Source organism: Manacus candei, unplaced genomic scaffold (assembly GCF_025592945.1).
Source record: "Manacus candei isolate 608988 ecotype Guabito, Panama unplaced genomic scaffold, ASM2559294v1 h1tg000018l, whole genome shotgun sequence".
Classification (NCBI taxonomy): domain Eukaryota; kingdom Metazoa; phylum Chordata; class Aves; order Passeriformes; family Pipridae; genus Manacus; species Manacus candei.
The window spans coordinates 1353946-1378056 of NW_026138066.1; the positions used below are offsets into that span (position 1 = coordinate 1353946).

The 24111-nt window shown below is 42.5% G+C and overlaps 2 protein-coding genes and 1 long non-coding RNA gene across 9 annotated transcripts in view; 2 read left to right on the forward strand and 1 right to left on the reverse strand.

Moving 5' to 3' along the window:
* FGD6 (FYVE, RhoGEF and PH domain containing 6) overlaps window positions 1–22021 on the reverse strand; it is a 75199-nt gene extending 53178 nt beyond the window's left edge. The window contains exons 1-2 of one of the 2 annotated variants that reach the window (XR_007904012.1): window positions 21905–22021; window positions 7117–9553 (exon numbers count right to left, since the gene is read on the reverse strand). Coding sequence is in view for 1 of the 2 variants with exons in the window: in XM_051784030.1 (XP_051639990.1) it covers window positions 7117–9553; window positions 21905–21917 (2450 nt within the window). In the remaining variant the exon portion in view is untranslated. The remainder of the gene's footprint in view (window positions 1–7116; window positions 9554–21904) is intronic. The other variant, XM_051784030.1, reaches the window with a different exon arrangement.
* Window positions 13495–16112, forward strand: LOC127469576 (uncharacterized). The gene is made up of 2 exons (XR_007904018.1): window positions 13495–14651; window positions 14758–16112. It is a non-coding gene; the product is annotated as an uncharacterized LOC127469576 (long non-coding RNA).
* Window positions 22022–22219: 198 nt separating the features above from the next.
* The window catches only part of VEZT (vezatin, adherens junctions transmembrane protein), a 65557-nt gene continuing 63665 nt past the window's right edge, over window positions 22220–24111 (forward strand). For 4 of the 6 annotated variants that reach the window (XM_051784031.1, XM_051784032.1, XM_051784036.1 and 1 more), the window contains exon 1: window positions 22220–22354. In XM_051784031.1, the coding sequence (XP_051639991.1) occupies window positions 22319–22354 (36 nt within the window). In that variant the 5' untranslated portion in view covers window positions 22220–22318. Of the gene's footprint in view, window positions 22355–22825; window positions 23084–24111 lie in introns of those variants that run through there. The other 2 variants (XM_051784034.1, XM_051784033.1) reach the window with 1 other exon arrangement.

The following is a 24111-nucleotide window of genomic DNA, read 5'->3' on the forward strand; positions in this document are numbered from 1 at the left end:
ATAACCCACAGGAAAAGGCTGCTGTGGAACACATAAATGGGTCGTTCATCAGTTCTCATGTAACATTTGACTCTCCATTCTACATCTGAGGTACTCTCTGGAGTTACATTTTGTTAATTTATACCACGATTGGCAAATAGAGACAGAGAGCACGTGTTGGAGGTGGGGGAGAAAGGCCAACATCAGTGACGAACACGCAGTGTTAACTTAGCTTCCTTCCCCCATCTTACGGAAAAGGAAATACAGATGAAGAATGCCAAAATTAGGAAAAACACAAACATGGAATAAAAGAGGAAAGAAAACGATAAAGAGTTGGAGATTAGTTGATGAACGAGCGTGACACCGAGTTCCTGTTACCATACACAGGGGGTTCAGAAGCAGGCTAAAGGACGCAGCAGCTTTACGTGCTGCTTTCCTTACTTCACGCTCCCCCACATCACTCTAAGCCACCCTCCAGCTGAAGGCAAGAGCTGACATGTTGAGCTGAGGAAACGTCACTGGGAGGAAGGACGAGGACATCCTTGTATTGTACCAGGGGGAACGATGGGAACAACAGAGTTAGGACACTTTTGCCATCTGTGGTGAGCATTTCTTCAGTAGGAAACACAGGATAGCACAGTTTACCCTCAAAATGGCTCTTTTAATGCAAATGGACTGCATGTTCTTCAAGGTTAATGTGATGTAATTGTCTAGGCTGCATAAGACTATGGCCAAAGTAGCCACCAAACCTTTCAGAGAGTGAGATGGATTCACCCAGCAGCTGGGCAGCACGTGCTGGCAGCGCCCACCTCATCACTGCCAGGACCATCGCACTCCCTCTCATACACACAAGTACAGCCAGCCCTAACTACATGCAGAAAAAAAGAAAATGTCAAGAACTTAAATCACATCTATTTTTATGTAGCACTTGTAACATCACCTGACAAATTACAAGACTTTCATTATTGCACCTCCAGCTCTGTCAGAATTTTCCCTATGTGCTCTGGTTGTATTAGCCTACTTCGCCCACCTCTTTCTTTTACCAAAATCAACAGGGAGCCCTTGAAAAGAGGGATGAAACAAACACCAATGACAGAAATTCTCTTTCATGACAATCTTGGAGATCTTCACAACTGTTTTCATTTCATAAGATCTTTTAAATCTTTTCATGACTGGATTGCATACTAGAATAATAGTATTGGAAAAATGCAGTTCTCCAAGTCCTTTCTCTCCCTCATTAAAGATGGAGAGGATCAGACCTCAGAATCTCTCCCACTGTCAAACGGATTAAATCAGCACATCTCAAAAAACATATTTGCATGAGAATGTGTGAAGATTCTATTAAAGCAAGAAAGTTCCTATTTATTCTGATTTTTAAGAAAATTTAAAAAAGGGGGGAAAGATGTCAGCATAGTTCTACCAGCTTGCTTTAGAAGATTTGAGTATTCTTCCAGAGTGCATATGTTCTTCTTATAGTATATGCATTTTATTTCAGGTTGTATAACAGATTAAACTGTAAAGCTGTATAACCAAAAGCCACCCCAACACTAAGGAAAACTTCTCTTACTAGAAAAGCAGACCATGAAGACACTGATTCACATAAAGTTTCTTGGAAGGAAAGAAAAGAAAACCCACAACAGCCCATATGCTTTCCTGAGCAAAAAAATCACTGCAAGTCTTTCATGTAGTTTCTACATGCTACCCTAGTAGTATAAAATAATTAACTTGACACTACATAATAGAGTAATTCTAGACATAAGGTTCCCAGCACCTGCATGCACCAAATTCCTTCCCAAGGTCCTTATGTCAAATATTGATATTCCCAAGTAACAGTACTACTACCACTCCTCACCAACACTGATTTGTCTCACTGATTTGGACTCTAATTAGATGCACATAACAATTACAGAAGTTGTTTCCTCATAGTCTGTAAAAACAAAATGGCTTATTCCTTATATCCACTAGCCAGGAATTCCTTTGTCCATTCCCAGCTCCAGGACTGCCAGAGAGGCTCTGCATTCAGCCTCGCGGGGGACAGGAAGCAGAGATCTGAGCCATCTGACTCACTCTTTACTGACAAGCCCTCAGAGCTGGCAGAAGCCTACCAGCTGCACAACATACGTGGGAAAGGGAGGTAGGGAGGGGAGAGAAAAAAGCAGGCTCAAGGAAGCAGAACGTAAAAAGAAAGCCAGTGATAACACATGACTAAAGATAATGAGGCCTGATGGGAAACCTAAACAGCCTATTATCAAAGCTATTCCACTAAAACCTGATGGGCAATTGCAAAGAAAGAAATTTATGTACAATTAAGGGTGGCAGAAGCCAACTAGAAGTACAGGGGATGTTGAAGACAGGACAAGACCGCAGAGCTGATGCAGGAGAAGGAACCTACCTTCCTCAGATCAGAAACTAATCCATTATAATCTTTAGGAAACAGATGAAATTAAAAAAAAAAATCCACATACTTGGCCTCTACTTATCAAGAAATGACATTCTTCAATAAAATTCAGTAAAAAGTGGTTTTTAATGTATAACACCTCCAATACCTAAAATGTATTTTGTGCATTCAAATCTCAGCATAAGTGTTTGAACATTCTTTCTAAATGCTATTTAGACCCTGAAGTATTTTATTAATTTAGTATTTCTGAATGGAAATTTTGCAATTGCAAAAAAACCCCTTCCTAAACACAGCCAATCCCTAAACAACACCATATTTATCTGGTGCAATACTGCTCATCAGAAGCATGTCTCAACCCTAACAAAGTTCAGTATATCAAAGAGGAATATGTATCAAAGCAAAGTGCTTAACCACACAGCTTTCAATATGAAACACAATATTCCAGGAAGGCTTTCATGGACACTTAATTGACCTCTGGGGACTCAGTCACCAAAGTAGAATTTAGTATGGAAAACCAAACTTACATTTTGCACTGAGATGCTCATTTCTGGAAAACCAACAGATTATTCTAAATCAGCAGGTATGGGGAAAATAAGAAGTAATATTCAATTATACCACCATTAAGATTTTAAAGGCATGTTGTTACATGGTACTCCTCCCTCCCTCGCCCTTTCCAAAGAAAAATTCTAGCCAGAAACACGATACAGCTATAAATTTTGTCAAAACCAATTAACAACATTTGCAACATCTTGAAGGAACACTGTCAAGAGTAGCCAGTAAATACAGTATGCTATTCCCGGAAGGGTGCAGGAGCAGACTCACTCAACCTGAAATACAATTCTCTTGCCTAGAACAATGTAACAAATACCAAAAGGAAGGCCACAAGATCCAAAAAAGTTCAAGTTTCTGTTTTCTGCAGCATGACAGATGTTCCAAGGCACATTCATTGTTCCTTTGCATCTTTAGGTTACCGGACAATGTACGTTAAATGTTACTTTTAGTTTGTAAGGAACATTTTGCTGTCCTCTTCAATAAAAAGTTTGTCACTAAAACTAGAATAACCATAAATATTATGAATAGAATAATGCATAAATATTTTTCTTTCATTAGGAAGTTTTAAAAGAATGGTGTTACTTCAAAGCAGAATCATTACAACTACTGGTCTCTGACAACATTAAAATGAATTGTGGCGGTACCAGCATCACTGACTTTTCACCTCACTTTTCATGCCCAAACCATTCTTTTCTAAAAAAAAAAAAAAAAAAAACCAAAACAAAACACAAACCAAAACCAAACCAAAAAGCACAAAATGCACCAAAACCAAAACCAAAGAGCTGCCTTCCATGTTGTTATCTGTGACTAGACAGTGATATCTAAAACCTCTTTTACATTTACCAGTACTTTTTCTATCCCATAGCATCTAGTCTTCACTCACTTTGTTTGAAGAGTCCTCATAGTAACACATTCACATAAATTTTTTTAAATTTTCAGTCAAACAGGTAGGCTAGGGCAAAATAAACCATCTTTAAAAACCATTTCAAAAGACTTTCTTTTTCTATAGTGGAAACAAAACATGGATTATCTACTCCCAAGGTACTGTCATTACTTACTTTGAGAATATTCTCCTGAACTACTTAACAAACTAAACCCACCTGTCTCCTGTCAGCAGTGCCTGTCCCACCTCAGTGGTTCACACAACATATCAGGACCCTGGGCTCTCTTCCTGTCAAAGCCAAGCCCATCTCCAGTAGAAAGGAGGCTGACATCAAATAACTCAGAAATCAAGTGGTAAGTAAAAACTGATACCTACCATTAACTACTCAGGTCTGCCATTTGCATTTAAACCCCTGCGGGAAGGCCCAAGCAAACAAAACATATCTGAATTAAATAAGACATGAAGTTCAGGTAAGAGTGTCAGAAGCCATTAACATTCTCCATTAAAGCATACTGGTTTCATGAGAATGGGATCATGAGGAAATTTGTTAGTAACCACAAAAACACTGGGTACATTATGAAAACTTTATTTCTTCCTCCAGCAAGAAATGCAACAGGAGGTAAAGACACCACTGAACTCTTCTGGTAATGGCAAGCCTGGCATTCAGACTTAATATCCTGATTATGTGCTATTACGACTAGAAGCGCAGGCAATTGGTCTGAATTTCTCAGAAGAACAATCTCATTTGTGCATTGGCTTTAATCATAACATAATTTGCTTTGAAATCTCCATTAGCAGTGCATTACAGGAATTTTATGTGCCATGATCTATGAAAAAGAGCTAAGTGCGTGTTCTGACAGGTTGGGGAAAATGCGAGCAGCTATTATTTCAATAACAACAGCAGCACTGTTTCTCTAACATTTACCTGGCCCAGAAAATGATAAAAGGCTCTTACAGAACTATGCAGAAAGGGTAAGACAACTTTGATAAAGAAGCTTCAAAGGATTTGAGATAACAATGGATGGGAAAGCTGGAGAAGCTGCTTGCCTGGTTGTGTTTGGGCAAGGACCCTTACACCCCCCCAGGGTAGAGCCAAAATGAATACTAGTCCCTGCTCTTCCAGCAGCAGCTGATTTGGGTCTGGAGACCACTGTATCCTTCTGTCACCCATTTTCCCTAAGGATTTCTTTGTTCCCTAAGATCTATTGAAGTAACTGCATATATTAATTATTTCCTAAGGTAGTTTCCAACTATGTAATTTAGTTTAAAATAAACACCTAAATGGCTCTGGTTATGGTTTTCTATGTGTGTTTTTTAAAGAAAAAACACAACACAAACCCAGTTGTGCCAAGAATATCCAGCTTATGGAGCAGCAGGTTCAGATGTGGCAGGGAGACCACTTAAATCCTCATATCACCATTGGTACTGGGGAAAGTTTTTGTGGCAAGGGAATAACTATAAATCTCACACACTCAGCCAGGTAAGAAAACTATGGAATTTCACTAAAGGAGCAACTGCAATCTCATGTCTACCATGCTTCATACAGCAAAACTATCCTGTTCCTAAAGCAAAGACAGTTATTCTCACCTGGATTCAGAACCACATAACACAAAGCAAAATAGATCACATAAACACATAAAATACGTCCTTATTTAAATTTGGTCTCACCCTTCCTAGGTACACCAAATCAAGTGAATTCCAAGAGAGCATGATCAAAATCCCTCAAAGATATCCAAATATTGGATTTAAACAAAAAGCATATATTCAGTCACGAATTTAAAGTATACCAAAGACAAACCCAAGAAATACCCTGCTATAAACAAGAAAAATACTGAACAACCACATGAATAAATATACCAATGGGGAGCCCATAACCTGAAATCCTACTTTCCATGATAAGGCTTCATGCTTTCCATCAAACAGTTCCATGTTGATAATATTAACTCTAAAAACAATTATTAACATGGGATGCCCCTTAATATATGTCTCTTCCTATACAAGAGAACATGCTCCCCCAAAGAATGACCAAGTCCCAGATTTTTTGGGGCATGTGTTTGCTATACATACATCCAAAGCTGCTTTGAGACAAATTTTTAGGATCTCTAAGACAAACTGATTGGCTGAAGTTAAAAAATTGAATGATACCATATCGAGTCAAAACAACACAACACTTCACCTGTTATCACACTGATGGACAAACTAAGTGATGTTATTTAGGGAGAACATACAAGCCCAACCACTCTCTGTGGCCCATTCCTCTTCCCAAAATCCACAGTCACAGGAATACAAATATTAAGAGATCTGTTCCTGCCTATTCCATTTAGCACCCATTTTGGACATAGAATCACACAATCATTAAGGTTGGAAAAGACATCAAAGATCATTAAGTCCAACCATTAACCCAGCATTGCCATGTTCCCTGCTAAACCATGTCTCTTGAGTGCCACATCTAGACGCTTCTTGAACGCTTCCAGAGACACCGATTCCACCACTTTCCTGGGCATCCTATTCCAATGCCTGACCATCCTTTCGGTGAAGGAATTTTTCCTGATATCCAATCTAAACCTCCCCTGGTGTAATAGGAGGACGTTCCTTCATATTTACGAATTTGTCCAATCCCTTTTTAAATCTGTTGGTATTATCTGTCTCTACCACCTCCTGAGACAAAGAAGCACAGCAGCAACCTGCAGACTTACCAAACCCCATCACACTAATACCCTGTATGAGTCACACAGAAATCGTGCTTCACTGCCACCTTTGCTAGGAGCAGACAGATACAGAAGGCTCACTATATTCAGGAAGAGGCAGTAGCTTCTGTTATACCCAAAAAAGCTTTCAAGACCTGACGAAGAATTTACATACCCAAAAGCTTGTCTGCTTTTCCCAGCTCTATCAACTGATCTAAAAATATATTCATTCTCCCTATAAACCTAGCAACTTTGTACTCTATGGACGCTTATTTCAGTTCATCTCGAGACTAGTAAGGTTCATTCCTCCCCATTGAAGGGGATATAAATACATGACTGTATCTGATTTGCTTTAATTAAATCTGAAAAAGCACATAAGTAAGTTTTCCAAGTTTTGAGGAACATATGAGGAATAATTAGATTACTTTTCCTCTTGATTCTTTGTCAAGTGCAAGCAGTTTTCAAAACAACAAAAGTATACAGAAAGATATACAGCAACAACTGTCCTGCTGGTATTTAACGAAAAGGGTACAGCCTCCCAAGTCATCATTTAACCATATTTACAACCAACAGAGTTACAATGGAGCTGTTTAACTCCCCTTTGCTTTTTGTTTTACCTGTCAAGTCTCCAATGCCTGTTTGTAGCTTCGCTAAGTTCCTCAGCCTCATAGAAGCCAGTGCTCTGGTCTTCCACGCTGCTGGAGTTCTGCCATCCAAAGCAGAGATTTCTCCTAGCACCCACAGCAAAAGGCAAGTTCTCATACTCAGGTATTTCCTCATAGTGACGCACATTCTCATACTCTGGAGCACAAGTGCTGGTTACAGAATTCAAACGCGTTTGTGCCAGATTCTCCCCCAAAAGTAAATGCCTATCCAAAGACTCCAGCCTTTGGTTATTGCGCATCTCAGGTTGACTCCTGTTTCTCTGCCTCTTCTTCTGTAGCGCCGGACTACTTATTTCTACAGAATGCGCCTTGGCAGATTTCGCTTTCCTTTCACTGCCTACAGACGCTATATTCCTGTTGTTACCACTTCCATAACCGTCCCCTGTGGAAAGGTTGCCAATAGCACTATCCACCGACTGGCTGCCTTTAGACAGAAATTTTTGGAAGTCACTTTTCATTAAGCAAACTGACAGTTTCATGTTCAGAAACTTTTTCAAGCTACTTTTCTTCTGATGGTCTTTGCAGGGCTTGTCTGTCCTGTCCATGTCCACAGCAGAGAGAGACTTGGCCCTAGGCTTTGTCACAACAGTGAAGTGGTTGAAGCTGTTAGCAATGTTAGCAGTTTTTAATGATTCAGAATTTCCTGGAAATGGAAGAATAGGATGAGGTAACTTCCAAACGGGTTTCTCAGAACGTTTGGGTATATCACAGGATGACAGTGCACCTTGCTCCTTGGCTCGTGGATGTGTGAAGTGAGATCCTTCCAGAACACTGTTTGATTTGTTCTCACTGGAGGTGTAGGAACTTTTGTCCACAAGCTCTGCTGAGGCAGCTTTTTTCAGAAGGCCAGCAGCTGGAAGACTGTGCCTCTGTGGTTTCTTAGGAACAACTTTTGGAGAATTCTCATCCTTTATTTTAACTTCTTTATTTTCCAAGTTTTGTGGGGATATGTGGAGGCTACTGGAAGCAGATGAGTGCTGACTGCAAGTCAATTTGAGCTGCTTTGGCAAACTCATGGACAAAGTATCAGACCTGACAAAGTTAGTCCTTTTGTCCACAGCATCTGGCATACTGCTGTCATCTGTTACCTTATCCATTGAGTTAACTAACTTATGGTCTGTATCTAAAGAGCATTCAACAATTCCCACTAAATCAGAACTTTTGTGTAACAACTGAGACAAAAGATTTTGTGAAGCTGAATCTTCCACAGCAGATTCCTTCACATGATGCATTTTGCCTGCATTGCTTCGAGTTATCTCACATTTTTCAGGATGAAGCACTTCTGTATTATTGTTATAACAAACACTTTGACCAAGGACATTAATTTTTGCTGGGTTTTTAAAGCTTTGGTCCACAAGCCCATAGGAATCCTTCTCTGAATTAGATGGTTCCTTTGTTCCTTCTCCTGTGGTGTCTATGCCATCCTGACGGACCAGACACGCGGCACGTGGCTTTCTTGGCTTAGGGATAGGAAGCACTTTTGAGCTCAAGAGTGAAGATGTTTCAGGGGAAGCTTTATTAGCACCTGTTTTCATCCCTACTTCACTTGAAAACATACTATTGCTACTTAAATTTTCATTTTCTAAGATTTCCTGGTCCAATGGGCAATAACAACTGTGGTTATTTTCAGTCAAACTAGGACAAATTTCAGACATCTGAAACTCATCAGCAATGATCTTACTATCAGTATTTTGTTGCTTCCCTTTAGCTACCTCAGAAGATGATGAAGACTGTACAAGTTCCATAATCTCTATTTTAAAAACGTTCTTGGAACTGCTACCATCCCCTTTGTCAAGTTTGTCTGCATGCCTATCCCTTACAGGACCGCTGTTAGGAAATACACCATGAGTTAGGACATCCTTAAGCTTCTCTTCCGAAATGCTGGCTTTCAAAACCACCCGACTTCTATTTCCCAGTTTTTCATTGTGACTGTCGCCCAGAGATGCTGCATTTCTTTCAACAGCTTTGATGTTCTCTAAGTTTTCAAAGTGCTCAAGAATGATCTGAGTTTTACAGGTTTTCTCTCCACTTTCAAGTTTATGAAGGCATTCAAATTTGCAAGATGACACAGGTAGAATATATGTTGTGTTGCCAGTGCTCCCTTCCGAGGTTTCATTTTTATAGTTCAAGTGGTCTAGCGTTTGAGAAGAATCTTCCCTGTGCTCCTCAAAGCTTTTTGTGCTTTTTCGTTTAGACGATGGAGGTTTAACTTCAGGAATGGATGAGCTCTTGAGAACCTTTGGTTTTGGTGCAATTGTTGGCTTGGTTTTCCTTGCTGCTTGTATCACACCAGAAAGTACAACATCAGGCTTCGGTGCAACAGGTGGAGGTGTTGCTTTGTGTCCTACCACAAATTTTGGTTTGGGGGCCACTGGTGGCTTCTTAATTTCTAGGAAAAAAGGAAAACAAAGACTTTAGTCACCACTGCCTACAAAACAACTTCACCTGCACTGCAGTATTATTGGAAGTTTTGTAATATTAACTTGTGATCTACAAGATCTCAGTGTGTGTATAAATACATTTTTCCTCTTAAAAGCATACCTCCCTCCCCTAACACCGCTTTTTTACTAGTTGCCTTTCTTTGTTTGAATAGGCACAACAAAGAGTGGTAGGAAAAGTCTTCAAAGGTAAGTTTTTGTTAAATAGTTTAACTTAATATTAAGTGTATGTCCTTGCTCAGATGCTAAAGTATGATGCTAAATAAAAACAGAGCAGATTGGCCTGGTTTTGCAGTTTGAACTATTATAATATCATTTTTAAATGGTGTAAGTATATTAAGTGCCACACGTATAATAAGCCATGAAGATAATGGGACAGCTAGGCTAAGTACCAGGGCAGTTCTGTCCCTTCCCCCACAACCTTTGGAAATGTGTAATCCTCTTTCCCTTCCTCTTCTCTTTAAACAATATTGAGGTGGATTACTCTACCAGTTGCAAAAACAACAGTTCAGTGAAATGAGTCTGTGGTGTGAAGTTAATACAGTAATTTGGAGCAAGTCACTACTTTTCTATTGTAAAACGCTATTTCTATACCATTTATGAAATTACTCTTCCCAACATGTTACTGTCTGACCTAGAAGCAGTCACCACTGCTATGACTTACCACCCACTTGAGAGCACAAGATGACAAACCCTGAGGAGAGCATACAGCAGGAAAAGGAGCTAATGAGGAACTTGTAGATTGTGGATGTTTGATCCTGTTGTTTGTTTTGAGTGGTTTGGAGATTTTTTGTTTGTTTTGTGGTTGCCTTTTTTTAAGGTATGTCTGAAACATTTCAATATTGCAGGAGATTATTTATGACCAATTCATTTCCACATGCTGGAATAATTTCAGATTTCTAAGTGCTTTCAGTGATTTTTTTATACATGCAAATTGATTTACAAAGTAAATGAGTTTCTCATGCTGTTTATGTATTACCTCTGTACTTATTACCTTTGTTTTGAATAATATTTTGGTATACTTTCAGGAAGTGATACATACGTTAAATAAAACCCTCAAGAAAACACACTAGTTAATGTTTCACATGCAAAGAGATAGGGTAAGCCATTGATTTATTACTCCCTTTCAACTGTGGGTTTGGTGTTTGGTTGTGTTTTATCACCACTATTATTATTATTATTATTATTACAGATGTGCAACTGTATCCTAATCTCTAGCCTAGAAATATGAAAATCAAGCTTCAAAGTTTTCAGGCTGGGTCCTTTTCTGGTTGCAGTTTGTTTTGTGAGGTTTTTTGTTTTGTTTTAAGCAATCCAAATGATTTAAAAAAAAGAAAATAAAACAAGGCAGATGCCTTCAGTTGCAAGTATTTCCCAAACAGTAAGCCAGTAGGCAGCCAGAAACAATGTCTCTACTATAGAAACAGGAAACCCATGTTTTTCTAGAACATTAATCATTAGATGGTATCCAGACTGACTTCACTTACACTCAGAACAGCTGTCCTTGATGCCATTATATTAGCAAAAAGGTAAACCTGATGGCAGAGAAAACATTTGAGGGATTTTGCAAGAGGGAGCCCAGAATTTCTTTCCAAAGGTACAGCTCCTTATGGCCACTGACAACAGTGACCCAACTACCAGCTACTGCTGAGGCTATACTACCTTCTGCTTCCCATGTAAAGACAGGTTTCCCACAGAGAGAAGAGTCAACAATTTGCTAAGGGGAAAAAAAATTAACCCTTTGGACAGGTAAACACTGATCTCAAACAGCAGAAGAGAACTGTACACTCACTTTCAGACAAGGCAACTGCCTATTCAGTTGGAGAAGGAAGTGATGGCAGTAAAAAACAAGGAAAGGATGCCCAGTTTGTCACAGAACAAAACACAGCAGTAGACCTGGGCCACATTCAGTAATATTTATTAAGCTATTAAAGCTCCCTGAACACAGGAGAGAGACAGCTTGATTTGGAATCCTTCCTGATGTGAGAGGAACAGATTGAAGACTCAGGAGATTAAACATTGGCTAGGTAAGTGATATCCTGTGGATTATTTGTCCCGCTCTGCAAACTGAGGTCCATAAATCTTGTAAGTGTCACTCAGTAGTGGGACTGCCTAACATTTTGCATATCAACCAAACTAACTCACTCTGCAGGGCTCTCAACTAGTATTTATTATGGAGGACACTCAGAAGTTATGACATGACACCACTACCTGAATATAAGACTTAAAACTAAAATGTGAAAATATACAGGAATGTGAAGAAAACAAACCCGTTGTTCATATGCCAGTGGCGGAAACCTGGATAATGAACAGAGCAAGAAAAATTCACTTCTGATAATAAGCACAATTCAATACGATTTCTGAAGCCTACTAGAATTCCTTAAATTACTTCAATGTTAAAAAGCATTGGGACAGACAGAAGAGATCGGCAAATTGTGTGGTATAATAAAGACACCACTGTCTGCTTTAAAGTGATTGCACATTTCATCTAGAGTAGATATGGCTCAATGTATTAACAGGCACATTACAGTCTCGGTATCAATACAGATCTGCAGTCAACCACTCAATCAGAAAGGAATGTGATGAAGAGCCCTTTCAAACATAAATGTGACGTGAGAGAAAAGACTCCAAGAAGGGAATGCATACCAGTAGTTTTCCTCAACAAAATATCTTTGAGTTTCAGAAAAATACAAAGGATGAACTACTTAGAAAAAAAATTACAGCAGCTAGGCAAGGGTCAAAGTATAGCAGATTTCTATTAGAAATCAAGAATTAAAGTTCAGTTGATTATAAACTAATTTAATTTGCCGTGTGTGGATAAAAAAAAAACAGTTCTACATAACACAGTGCTTTAAAAGGGACAATTTCTCATCCAGAATAGAAAGAAAACTAAGTAGGAGGCAACTCTTTATATATAAAGGTGTAAGAAATGACTAGAAGTCATATGAGAATGAGTTTCTGTTAAATGGCAAGTATAAGCGAGCCTCTTTGGTGAAAAACAATAAATATAATCATGGAAACATACAGCAAATGCATGGAGTGGTGAGTTGTTTGGTCAGTGGGCTTTTTCCTGGTGCCTATGGAATGGTTCACTTAAGAACAGAGATGGCTGGATATGCTTAAGAGAGTAAAAATTGAAGAGAATTTGGAAATCAATGTAGATAGTTATTTTATGAGAGCTCCATGCAGGTCTGCAGCTAAGCAGTAAATAATCTTCTGATAAATATAAAAAGATGAAGGGAGCCAAAAATATTTCTGCACATAGCACATGCCAGACTGTTCGTGACATGCTATGTCACCTTCTGGCAATCTCAGAAATAACTATAGAAGTATCCAAGGTCTAAAAATTATGCCTCAAATCCTAAGAAAGCTCATCCAGCTTAATTCAACCAAGAATTTAAGAAGTAAGATGGTAACAGAATATATACTTATGTGAAAGATTTTTGATAACAGATGGCTAAAAGACCTGATGAGTTCCCACAGCTGACCAGTGAAGTTTGACAAGTTCAAACTTGGAACAAAGTTCTAAAATCGTTATGAAACCTGAAGGGTAATCAACTACAGGAACATCTCACCTAGGGTTGTGTAACGTCGCGACGGAAAGCTCTAGACACCTCAATATGAGAATCCAGGAACTTCGTTTATTGTAGATTGACAGTAGCTTAATATACACTCTATAATAGGTTCATGAATATTACAGAAATCAGGCTCATTATTGGTACTCGGTTAGGTGGTGATATCATCTTAACTGCTTCCCACTGTTTACACAGGTGGCTCGTTAAGTGCCTTTGTTTTGGTAATGCCCAGCTCCTGTTTCTCAGCTCAATTTAGGATACCCAAGGACGCTGCTGCTTTCTCACCGCCCTGCTATCTCAGACTTTCTCATGGGCCTAGTGAAAACTGCATCTTATACTTTAGCAGTAGTCTTGTACTTTAGCAGCTCATCCATAGCCTTAGCCATGTTCATATGTCCTCGCATTTCTAACCAATCCACTACAATTTCCCCCGTTTTTATTTTGTCCCAACAATGCTTTCTTTGTCGTAGTATTTAGACGTCTAGTAATACAAGAAAAGGCAACACGAGCTATTACTAAGATTACAATAACTGTCAATATCCATTGTATAACTTAGAGCCCATTCAGAATAAGGAATCACTATGGTTCAACAGAATCACGTTACACATCTCTAAAATCTTGACACCGGCAGAAAGTATTTTTAAGTTTACACATTCACACATTCATGTAGCTTTTTTCTTTCACACAGCATTCAGGTGGCCACCTCAGACACACTCCTCAATCACACACACATTTTCAAGTGGTCATTGGCTGTGCACTTCTTGTCAGTTTCATAATTCAAAGGAAATTTATGGCATAGCCGCCATCAGCAATCTGCAAATCCTGCATAACTCTCTATGTAAAAGACAAATACAGCAAGAAAGAACAGAATATTATCTTGGAAATCTTCAACGCTTCTTATAGAGCAATGATATTTTATCATAAAGGCAATAAAGCTACTTTTGCAGGGGGAAGACTATATCCCCTTCTGTCTCATCGTTCCGTCTCCAAATCTTCTACCTGCACCCTGCCCCTGGGGGAAACAGCCAAATTTCATGTAAGAGAAGCAAAATGGCAAACTATAGGAAATTCTTAACAACCTTCTGCAATATGCAAAAGCTAAGCACGGATGTCGCGTTATTTCTAATCTTACTTCAAAGGATTTTTCGTCAGTCTCCCTTTCTGTTTTTGAAGAAAACATTTGAGAATGCCATGAGCACACTGCATGCTTAACACCTATTGCTGTAAAAACAATGCAATCTTATTTGATTTATAAGTTGGGATATTGTTAATTTTAAGTTGTTTTTTCTCTTTTCCCTTTTTTCCGTGTTTTACCGTCTTTGCCTCCCCCCACGCTCCTCATTGCCGAAGGACGAAGGAGGGGAAGGAGGGGCTGGGCTCACCCAGAGAGATCAGCAGAAGGAACTTAATCACAGGGTCTGCTTAAGAAAAGACAAAAACATAGGAGAGGGAGAGAACAGCTGCAAACAGGCACGTTTCAGAGAAGGGGTGATTGGTGTAACGGGGAAAAAGAGAAACAGCTTCCCCCTCCCCCGACTGCACCCCCCAATGTTTTTGCTACCGTCATTAACTCTAGGAAGAGGAGCAGCACCAGGGAAAAACCACTCGCTGCAAAGAAGGGAAGGGGAACGCACACCCCCCGGGACCATGGCTGTCAGCAGTGCGGGGGACACAGAGCCCCCCCGCCGCCCGCCGCGCCCGGGGCCGCCGGCGTGCACGCACTCGGGCGCACCGCTCCGAGCCGGGGCCGCGCACCGCTCCGAGCGATATCACCGGCCCCCGGCTCTGCGTCACCCGGGAGCGCTCCGAGCCGGGGACACGCAGGCGGCGCGACCACCGCTACTGCCCTGCTGCCCGGCGCAAGCACCCAGCGCCATGAACACAGCCACAAATGTGCAGCGCAGTCCCGCTGCACAGTTCAGATGAAAAGCTGGAAGTGTCTTAAGGTGGAACTCAGTCATAGTGTTCGTAAAGTTCATCTCTGGTCCATCAGCAGTACTTTCACGCCGCAGCCGTCGTCTCCGATCGTCCTGGATATGCACTGCCGAGACGCCAGCACCGCGTTCATGTTGGCGGGGCCGCTCCGTTGTTTCCGGCCCCGTTCCGTGATCTCTGGTCCCGCTCCGGCTCCCTTCAACTCCGCTCGACTCCCTTTTTACACGATTTCTCCGTATGATGGTATCCAGTAGCATCCTAATGTCCTCAGACTGTGCTTTAATGCCTTTGACTGTTCCAGATAACAATCGCCAAATTGTAAGGAGGGAAGCAGCAACTTTTTCTCCCTTACAGGCAGCAGTAAAGAGTTTATCACTAAGTTCTTTCCAAGTAGAGATAGTAAAGGCAGTTACAGTGTTCGCTTCATATCCCTGGCCCTTACATGAAAGCAGCATTTGCCGCAAAGCCAGTTCGTCTTAACTCCCCGCTTTCCCAGAAAGCATTGGAGCAATGATAGTGCCGCCTGTCCCTCTATTACCTAAAAAACGTGTTACCACGCTTTGTGCAGCCCTTTCCACGAGACTTTGCGGCTTTGTCGGCGGGCCTCCTTCTTCAGGAGTCGTCCCGGGCGCCGGGCCCTGGAAGCACGGAACTTAACTCTTTCGCCGTCCGAAATCCCCGAAAGGGAGGCGTCCGGCAGCGGCAAGTTGAGCTCTTTTTCGTCCAGCCCTTTCGCCTTCTTGTGCTGCACGGCAAGACCGACCGAAACTCCTACGTCCGACCACGGCTGCGAGAACCCGACTTGGCTCTCGGGAGTCCGACTTGACTCCAACCCAGGAGATCCGACTTGACCTCCTAGGGACTCCCACTTGGTCCCTGTTCGGGCGCCAGTAATAACGTCGCGACGGAAAGCTCTAGACACCTCAATATGAGAATCCAGGAACTTCGTTTATTGTAGATTGACAGTAGCTTAATATACACTCTATAATAGGTTCATGAATATTACAGAAATCAGGCTCATTATTGGTACTCGGTTAGGTGGTGATATCATCTTAACTGCTTCCCACTGTTTACACAGGTGGCTCGTTAAGTGCCTTTGTTTTGGTAATGCCCAGCTCCTGTTTCTCAGCTCAATTTAGGATACCCAAGGACGCTGCTGCTTTCTCACCGCCCTGCTATCTCAGACTTTCTCATGGGCCTAGTGAAAACTGCATCTTATACTTTAGCAGTAGTCTTGTACTTTAGCAGCTCATCCATAGCCTTAGCCATGTTCATATGTCCTCGCATTTCTAACCAATCCACTACAGTTGTGGAGGAGCCACAAGCACTTACAGTCAACCTAAACTCACTTTCTGATATGTGTAGAAGTTTCAGAGGAAACTTTTGCTTGGACATTGGATTCTCTGGCTTGTCCTTCTCAGGAAAGTAGAGAATCACTAAGCTCTCCCCCCTCCAATCCTCACCCATTTCTCAGAGAGAATTCCTGCATCCAGGAATACCAGTAGTAAACCCAAATATAAGAGCAGAAACAGAAAATTTAATTTTTGTAAACGGATTAAATGTTTAGGAGCCAGAGAAACTGTGAAGAGATATCCTCTGACTTGCTTGACTAAGCAAAGGAAGAAACCCATAAATAAAGCGACTAGCAATGCTCTCATCACCAACAGGAAATCTGCTACTCATCTAGGAACAGCCAACACCACACTCAGTGCTGAAGAAAAAAAAAAAAAGGAGCTTAAAAATATCAACACCCAACACCCTTAAAAAAGTGGATTTAAAAGGGCATTATTTTTCTAACAATAAATAGCCATTAGAACCACCTATGCAGGTCAATGCATATACTCTGACTTCAGGTCACAGTACAGAAAATAGACATTTGCTCCTCTGGTGAATTATGTCCTCCAGCATGCTGAGGAAAAAGCAACACCCATTCTCATCCTGCTGAGCTCCTCTGCAACCGACACTTGATATTGCTTGACTGGCAAGTGTTCCTGCTCTTCCTTTGATTTGTTTTAGAGGAGGATGCAAACACCCTGAAGCAACTTCTGCTCTCAATCCTTTGGCCTTAAATTGTCCCTTTCTGTTCTTCAGATTATAGGATTTGACAGCTGAGGACCTCACTTAAAAACAAAAACGTTCATGTGTCTTCTCTTATGCACTATCGTGAACAACCAGGAAAGCCAATAAGACAGTACAATCTTAAGCATTATTATTGCACAGCTTTAAATTCTTCACCTCAAATTTTTACCTCTTTTTATCTTGCCTGCTCAGCACAGGAATAGGGAGTAAAGATGATATATGAAGTTGAACTGAGGCAAAAAAAATCAAATAGCACTACCTCTTTTAAAATAAACCCTACTGTTGCTAAAGGAATATTTTTCCCATGTTATATTTATGCCCATACTTTTGAGATTATGTTAACAAAATCTATACTTGGGAATAATAAAAGAGCAAGAACAAGTCATGTTCACTTGCATCTGTCCAAGAAACAGGGACAAGTGGTTCTGGACACTGTCATGATAACATAACTTAATATTCCTTTCCTTGCAATGCTCCAGGGGAATAGTGGCCCCTCTCCTGGTATTCAGGTATTCATAGGGTGCCCTATGGGATTATCTTGAGTCACCCAAGAGGTACACCAGGCATGATCCTGCAACCCATCCCAAGGCAATATCCTTTCTGAATCACGAAACAGTAGAAAAGCAGTAAAACAACGAATCAGCATGACACCAGATTTTGACAGCAGCTGAACCTAAGCTTAAGGTACAGGTACAAGTTACTCTGGGGTAAGGAAAGGTGTGAGTTTAAGAAATCAGCTACTTTATAGAAGGTGGCCATATGTATGCTCTTATCTTACCACACAGTAAATAAGGCACTTTATTCCTTTTGACCTACAAGGTGACATCTATCTCACGTACTACTTCACATATCTATTGCACAGGTGCTAGGAAAAGGGCTTGAAACAGTTACTGCTCAGCAGCTGGCCTAAGGCAAATGTAGGTATTGGCTTTCTCATGGCACCTTGTTTACATATCCATACTGTATTCTCAGAGATAGGACATCACATCTGTAGGCTACATATGAAAATAATACAATGCCCAGAAGGTAACGCGCCAAGGAATCGATGTGTTAGTTTTTTCTTACATGAAGGAAGAGCTTGCTCCAACAGCCAACTTACTGACCCTGAGACTACTGGCATAAAACACTACAACTCACAGACAAGAATGCCAATCTGGCTTCTAAAGAGCACGTAGGAGGAGAGGTAATTACTGCTATATGTTTGGGGTACACCGAGACATTATTGCAATAGCATTTAATGCACTGCACAGAGAAACAGTATTTTAAAACTCCTGTTCTCCAGCAGCCTGAATGTTAATGACTTGTTACAAGGCTTTTCAGTTTAATTACTTTGCTTTCAGATACAGAAAGAAAGTTTCATTAGGTAAACACCTCAGAAAGCATTGTGAGATCATTAATTTATTTCCTGCAAATGTATATTTATTTTTTCATTATAGAGAGGGTCTGATTTTCTCAGGTGCCATAATGCTCAAAAAACAAAAAAAAGGAATGAGTCATGACATCCTGGAAGATAACACATGTAGTTTGTAAAATACAAGGGAAAACTACTGTTTCTAAGCCACTACAGCTGTAGAAAACATCCTAAATAAACTGCAAAAGGAAAACATCAATTTCAAAATCTCAGATTGTTCACTGACTTATTGAAATAGAACAAGAAAGTCAGGGATAACTTTAGAGTAAGGACAAGAGATGAATAAACAACCTTTCCAGATCTCTGTGGAGACAGACTTGAGTAACTCTAACAAGACTTGACATATTTGAGGGTTAAAGGGACATTAAACCCTGGAGGCCTCATTTTTTTCAATCCTTGAAAGCAATGAAGTTCGATTGGAAAAGTCATGTTGATTTTGTTTATTCTGTTCTTGCTATGTTTTTTCCATTTGAACTACATTTCTGACATCAACATACACTACATTTTTCTCATTGTTGTTGTCAAATCCAATTTCAAGCCTAAGCTATACATTCTGCCCACATTAAATAAGCTGTACAGATCACATATAAGGACTGTTTCTTCAGCAAGAAATAATAAATGTCAAACTCATAACTCTGAGCTTTTGTTTTTTTTCCTTTTAAAGGCAAAGGACATACTTGAAGACAGCATAATAGTTTCAGGCAGAAAATGAGTAAATGTACATTCACTGACATCGTAGAATATCAACATATAGAATATGTCAATTGTAGAATTCATTGACATACAGAATATGCAGGACACGAGAAAGCAATGACAGGAGAATAGCTATAAATGAAGACTGAAACCAATATACAGGTTGATCACTACAATAAAATAATCTTTATGTAAAAGTATTTGAAATAAGCACTATATTTCCTTAGTTCCAACAAGTCCAGATTTATATACACATTTTAAAACATGTAAGCAACAGCTGTGGCAGTATTCCTTCACCTATCACTGAATTACATCCAGCTCTGGAGTGAGATCTGAAACAAATTTGTAGAGGAAATAGAAAAGATACACAGCAAGAAACTGAATGTGCACTGCATTATTTAGAAAGGCAAAAGGTAAGCTGGAGTGAGGTTAAGGCTGGGTTATCAATCTCAGGCCTTCTGCAACTTCTGTCCATGGACAGAAGCAGTGTTTGGTTTATGCAGCACAAACCAGAGTAACAAGTGAATTCACAATTAAATAATTTCAATGTAGGAAATAGATCCTATAGATCACAGGACAGAAAGTAAAATACAGGAGTTGGTAAGATTTTTTGTGAGCAATAGCTTTATAAAGTATGTCTATATATTTCAGGCACTAAGTTCTGCAGCAATACCAAGAGAGGGGAACTAAACCTTCAGAACAATCTTCTGTCAGTCCTCAGCCTTTTCACACCCTGCTCATACCTATGAGCTTCTTTACTGAAATGTCAAAAGCTGTCACGATACTATCAGCAGGATCGTGAATCTCAGATCTCGTTTCACCTGTTCCCCATTTGTTTTTTCATCTTCACATAATCCATCACACGCACAAAATACTCTCCACCCCACCTTCAATACTCGGCCCTTCATCCCCCTTCAATATTCCTCTTCTTCCCACCCACTAGGATTCTCTTTATGCCTTCCCCTTCAAATTCCTTGCTAAAATTCACACTTTTCATGATATTGTTCCACTTTCTTCTTACTGATATTCCTCAGCATCCCTTTCTCTTTTGCTTTCTAAGAGACTTTGCTCAACAAAACCCCTTTTTCCTCACGTTCTCCACAAACACCACCACAACATACACCAAAACAGAGAAACTCGGTCACGCTAGCTAAACTCTAGAAGTCCTGAGATCAGTTTGGTGCTTGAAAATCTGCCCGACTTTCTGAAACTTATTACCGTATCAAATTTTAACAGCCCAGCTCTAAGCTCTTGAGCACCCCCTAACACTTATCTTTTATTTGCACAGCTGTTTAACTCTTAAAAGACCAAGGGTGAGCTGCACTACCAGCGGCATTACCAAACAACGGGAACCTACAGTGCAGCAGTTGAGATATCCTGCTTTATTACATGCTTTTTGAAATCTAAACAAAATCTGTCCTATATATTAAAAATGGGAATATACTAAGTGAAGCGGAAAGATGCATTAAATCGCTTTTTATTTTCCAGTAAATTCCGAATAATTACGAGAGTCCAGATAACTTAATTAATGTTGGAGACGATAACAATTTGACATACTTGAGAGGTAAACATTGAGAACCAGGTTGATGTGTCTGCCTGATGTCTGTTTATTGCGTTTTCTTTAGGTTTTTTTTTTCTTCAGGTTTACCCTGCAATTAGTTGTGTTTCCACCCAGTACATCATAATTTACACCACATATTTTCCATGCAGAAACTACTCTTATTCTCGTCTTCAAGCAGATAAGAAAGGAATCTATTAATCTAACAGATAGATGAATAGAAGTACTAACAGCACACTACCGTGCAGGCAAATAAAAATACGAGCAATTCCCTTAAACACGGGGAGCTCTTGTTTTAAACCAAGAATTTGCCTCGAAGCTCTTTTAGTCATTAAATTGGCAGCGGTCAAGAAACGGGGGAGGAAAGGTAAGAAAAGCACTGAATCAGGTCAGTTCCAACCAGCAGCTGGAAAGGCCAGAAGCGAACGCATTCCCGTACCCCCGTGGGGCTCCAGCTCGCAAGAGCCCGGCCAAGGCAGGTACATCCCCGAAGCAAAGCTGCAGCTGACAAACTTTTGCAGCTCCGCGGAGTCAGACGGAGCGACAGCCCTAGCCCCGGTGCTGGCTCTCCTGCCGGAACACCCGGCCCCCACCAGGCTCCCCCGCCGCCAGCCCAGCCCCACGCGGGGTGCCCGCTCCGCACACGCGGGCGGAGAGCGGAGCGCCAGGCTCAGCCCCGCACAGCCCCGGCCGCCGCGGCAGGACGTGCCGAGGGCTGCGGGCTGATCCCCCGGGAAGGGCTGTCCCCCCGGCCGGGAAGGGCTTTCCCCCCCGCCGGGAGCGGGTGCGAGGGTTCGCCCCCCAGCTCTCCCTTCGCTCTCCACCCGCCTCCCCCAGAGCGAGCCGGAGGCGCAGCGCCCGGCGCTGCCGGGACAGGGAACGCCGGCGGCTCCGGCTCCTGTCCCGTGGCGCAACCCTTTCATCCCCCCATCCCGTCCCGTTCCCGCTGCCGCGGGGCGAGCGACGCGACGCTTTCCGCGGGCAGGGAGACACGGACCCGCCGCCGGCCGGGCGGGAACCGCCGCTCTCCGGAGTTTCCCCGGACACTCACCAGCGGAGCTCATGGTGCTCCCCAGGCGCCGCGCCGCGCTCCCTTTCGTCCCTTACGCTACGGCCCCTCTGAGGGCCGAGGAGAAGGAGCCCATTGTTTCCCCGCGCCGCCACCCAGCCGGAGCCGCAGCAGGAGCAGCTCCCCCTTCGCTGTGCCGCTGCCTCATCCCGCCCCGCGGCTCCGGCTCAGCCAGCGCCAGCAGCGCCGCCACCACCGCCCAGCGGCGCCCCCTGCCGGGCCGCGCCCCGCCCCGCCCACCAATCAGCACCGCCCGCAGGCGGCTCCCGCCGTGCCTTCTGGGAGCTGTAGTTCGCCTCTGCGCCAGGCAGCTCTCGGCAGGGCGGGGCGGCTGACGGAGCGGCGGACTCGGTTTCCCAGCGTGCCCGCGGGGAGGGGGTGGCATGGCGGGCAAGGATGACACCGGAGTTCGACGAAGAAGTGGTGTTTGAGGTGGGCGCGGGGCGACCCGGCGCGGGCTGGGCCCGGGTCTCTCCGCCCCTCGTTGCGCCGCGGCCCGCGGGGGCGGCGTGCGCCGGGCGGGTCGGAGTGGCCGCGGGCCGTGAGGCGGGCGCGGGGCCCGGCCCAGGGCAGCGCCTGCCGCGAGCGGGCGGCGGCGGGCGGGACCGGCGGGAGCGGCGGGTCGGGGCGGTGCTCGGCGTGCCCCGCGCCCCGGAGCAGCCCGGGGCCGGCGCCGCGCCCGCCGCGTAGGGCGAGGGCGCGACAGCTTAGCTCGGCGGGGCCGGGCGGTCCTTTGTGCGGCCGTGCCGCGCTGCCCGGCCCCGCCGTCGGGCGGCCGCGGGAAGACCTGTCGGGAGGGCCGTGTCTGCGTGGGGTCCCTCAGAGCCGCCCTGGGCACCGCTCGGACCCAGGAGGGCCTCCCGGCCGGCCGAGCTGAGCTGTGGGGTCAGGGCAGAGGTAGCGAATAGGAAAAAAATTCTGCTTCTAAATCGGTGTCACTCACATAAAAGGTGCCTTTCAGCACACAATTGTGCAGCGGACACTGAAACTGTCTTGTCTCTCTAATGTTTGTGCTATTAAGGGATTTGCATAAAACGTTTACAGTTATATCGAGTCTTGTTAGATGATGGGTGTGCAATGTCGTCTTGGCCTTATTTGAAACCGTGGCTAAATATATCCGCTGTTGCCGTTTGGTAACAAAATCGAGTCCGTTTGCAGCAGGTAAATGTAACTATCTTCATGGAGGGGACACGTGATTTTGCAGGTGTATAGAGAAAGTGGTTATAAAGAAATGCTACCTTTAAAATGAATAATTATTATAGTAGTATTAGGGCTTCTCCTTTGGTCAGGATGCAAAACACTCCTTATATAAGGAATTACTTTTTCTCAGGTGTGTAAGCACTACGTGTCTTTGGTCTGTACCACAAAGTTTTGTGTTCAGCCACAACCAATCTTAAATCCTAACAATAAGATCTGTTGTTTATATTGCTGCTATATTAAATCACTTCCTTTAATACAATAAATCCATGGTGAGAATTTATTTCACAGGTAATGCCTGTGCTCCTAATTTCCTTCTTCAGTAACAGTAATACTTGTTTTACATTTACACAGTTCTTCAGTTCCTGCAGCAATTACCATTTTGTTTGAAAAAGTTCTGCTGTAGAGAGTAAAAGATCCCCCTGCATATGCCCTTCACTATTGTCTGTGTGTTTTGGGAACAGATTTCTGTCGCTAGTATTTATTCATTTACTGTGTCAAGTGTGTGTGTGTGTATGTAAATGCATGCTTTATAGGTGTACTGAGTGACAATAACAGACCTGTCCTACATTATGGTACAGCATCAGATAAGCAAGGGTAGGACAAATGCGTGTTGTTTGGGTTGGTTGATTGCTTGGAGTGCAGAACTGGGTGAGCTACCGGCCGACAATAATGGGCACCATGGAACACACAAAAATTATCTTCAGAACTGCTCAGCAGGGTTCATGCTACTCTAAAATGAAGGCTCCACAGAGAATTATGAACATACTTTGCGCAGGTGAGCTAGAGATGGAAGTTGGCAAGGAACCGAAAAGTTATTGCTGCAATGGATTTATTTTTTTAATTACTTTTAAAAATCTTTTTCTTGGGCCCCGAACTCTCCCTCTTAATTATTTATGGTTTCTGGTAAGCAGCTACACTTTCTCTGCAGCTTAGCAGGTCTTTTCCCATGTTGTTTTTCAGGAGTCACTGTTGCAAAGAGGCCTCCAGCA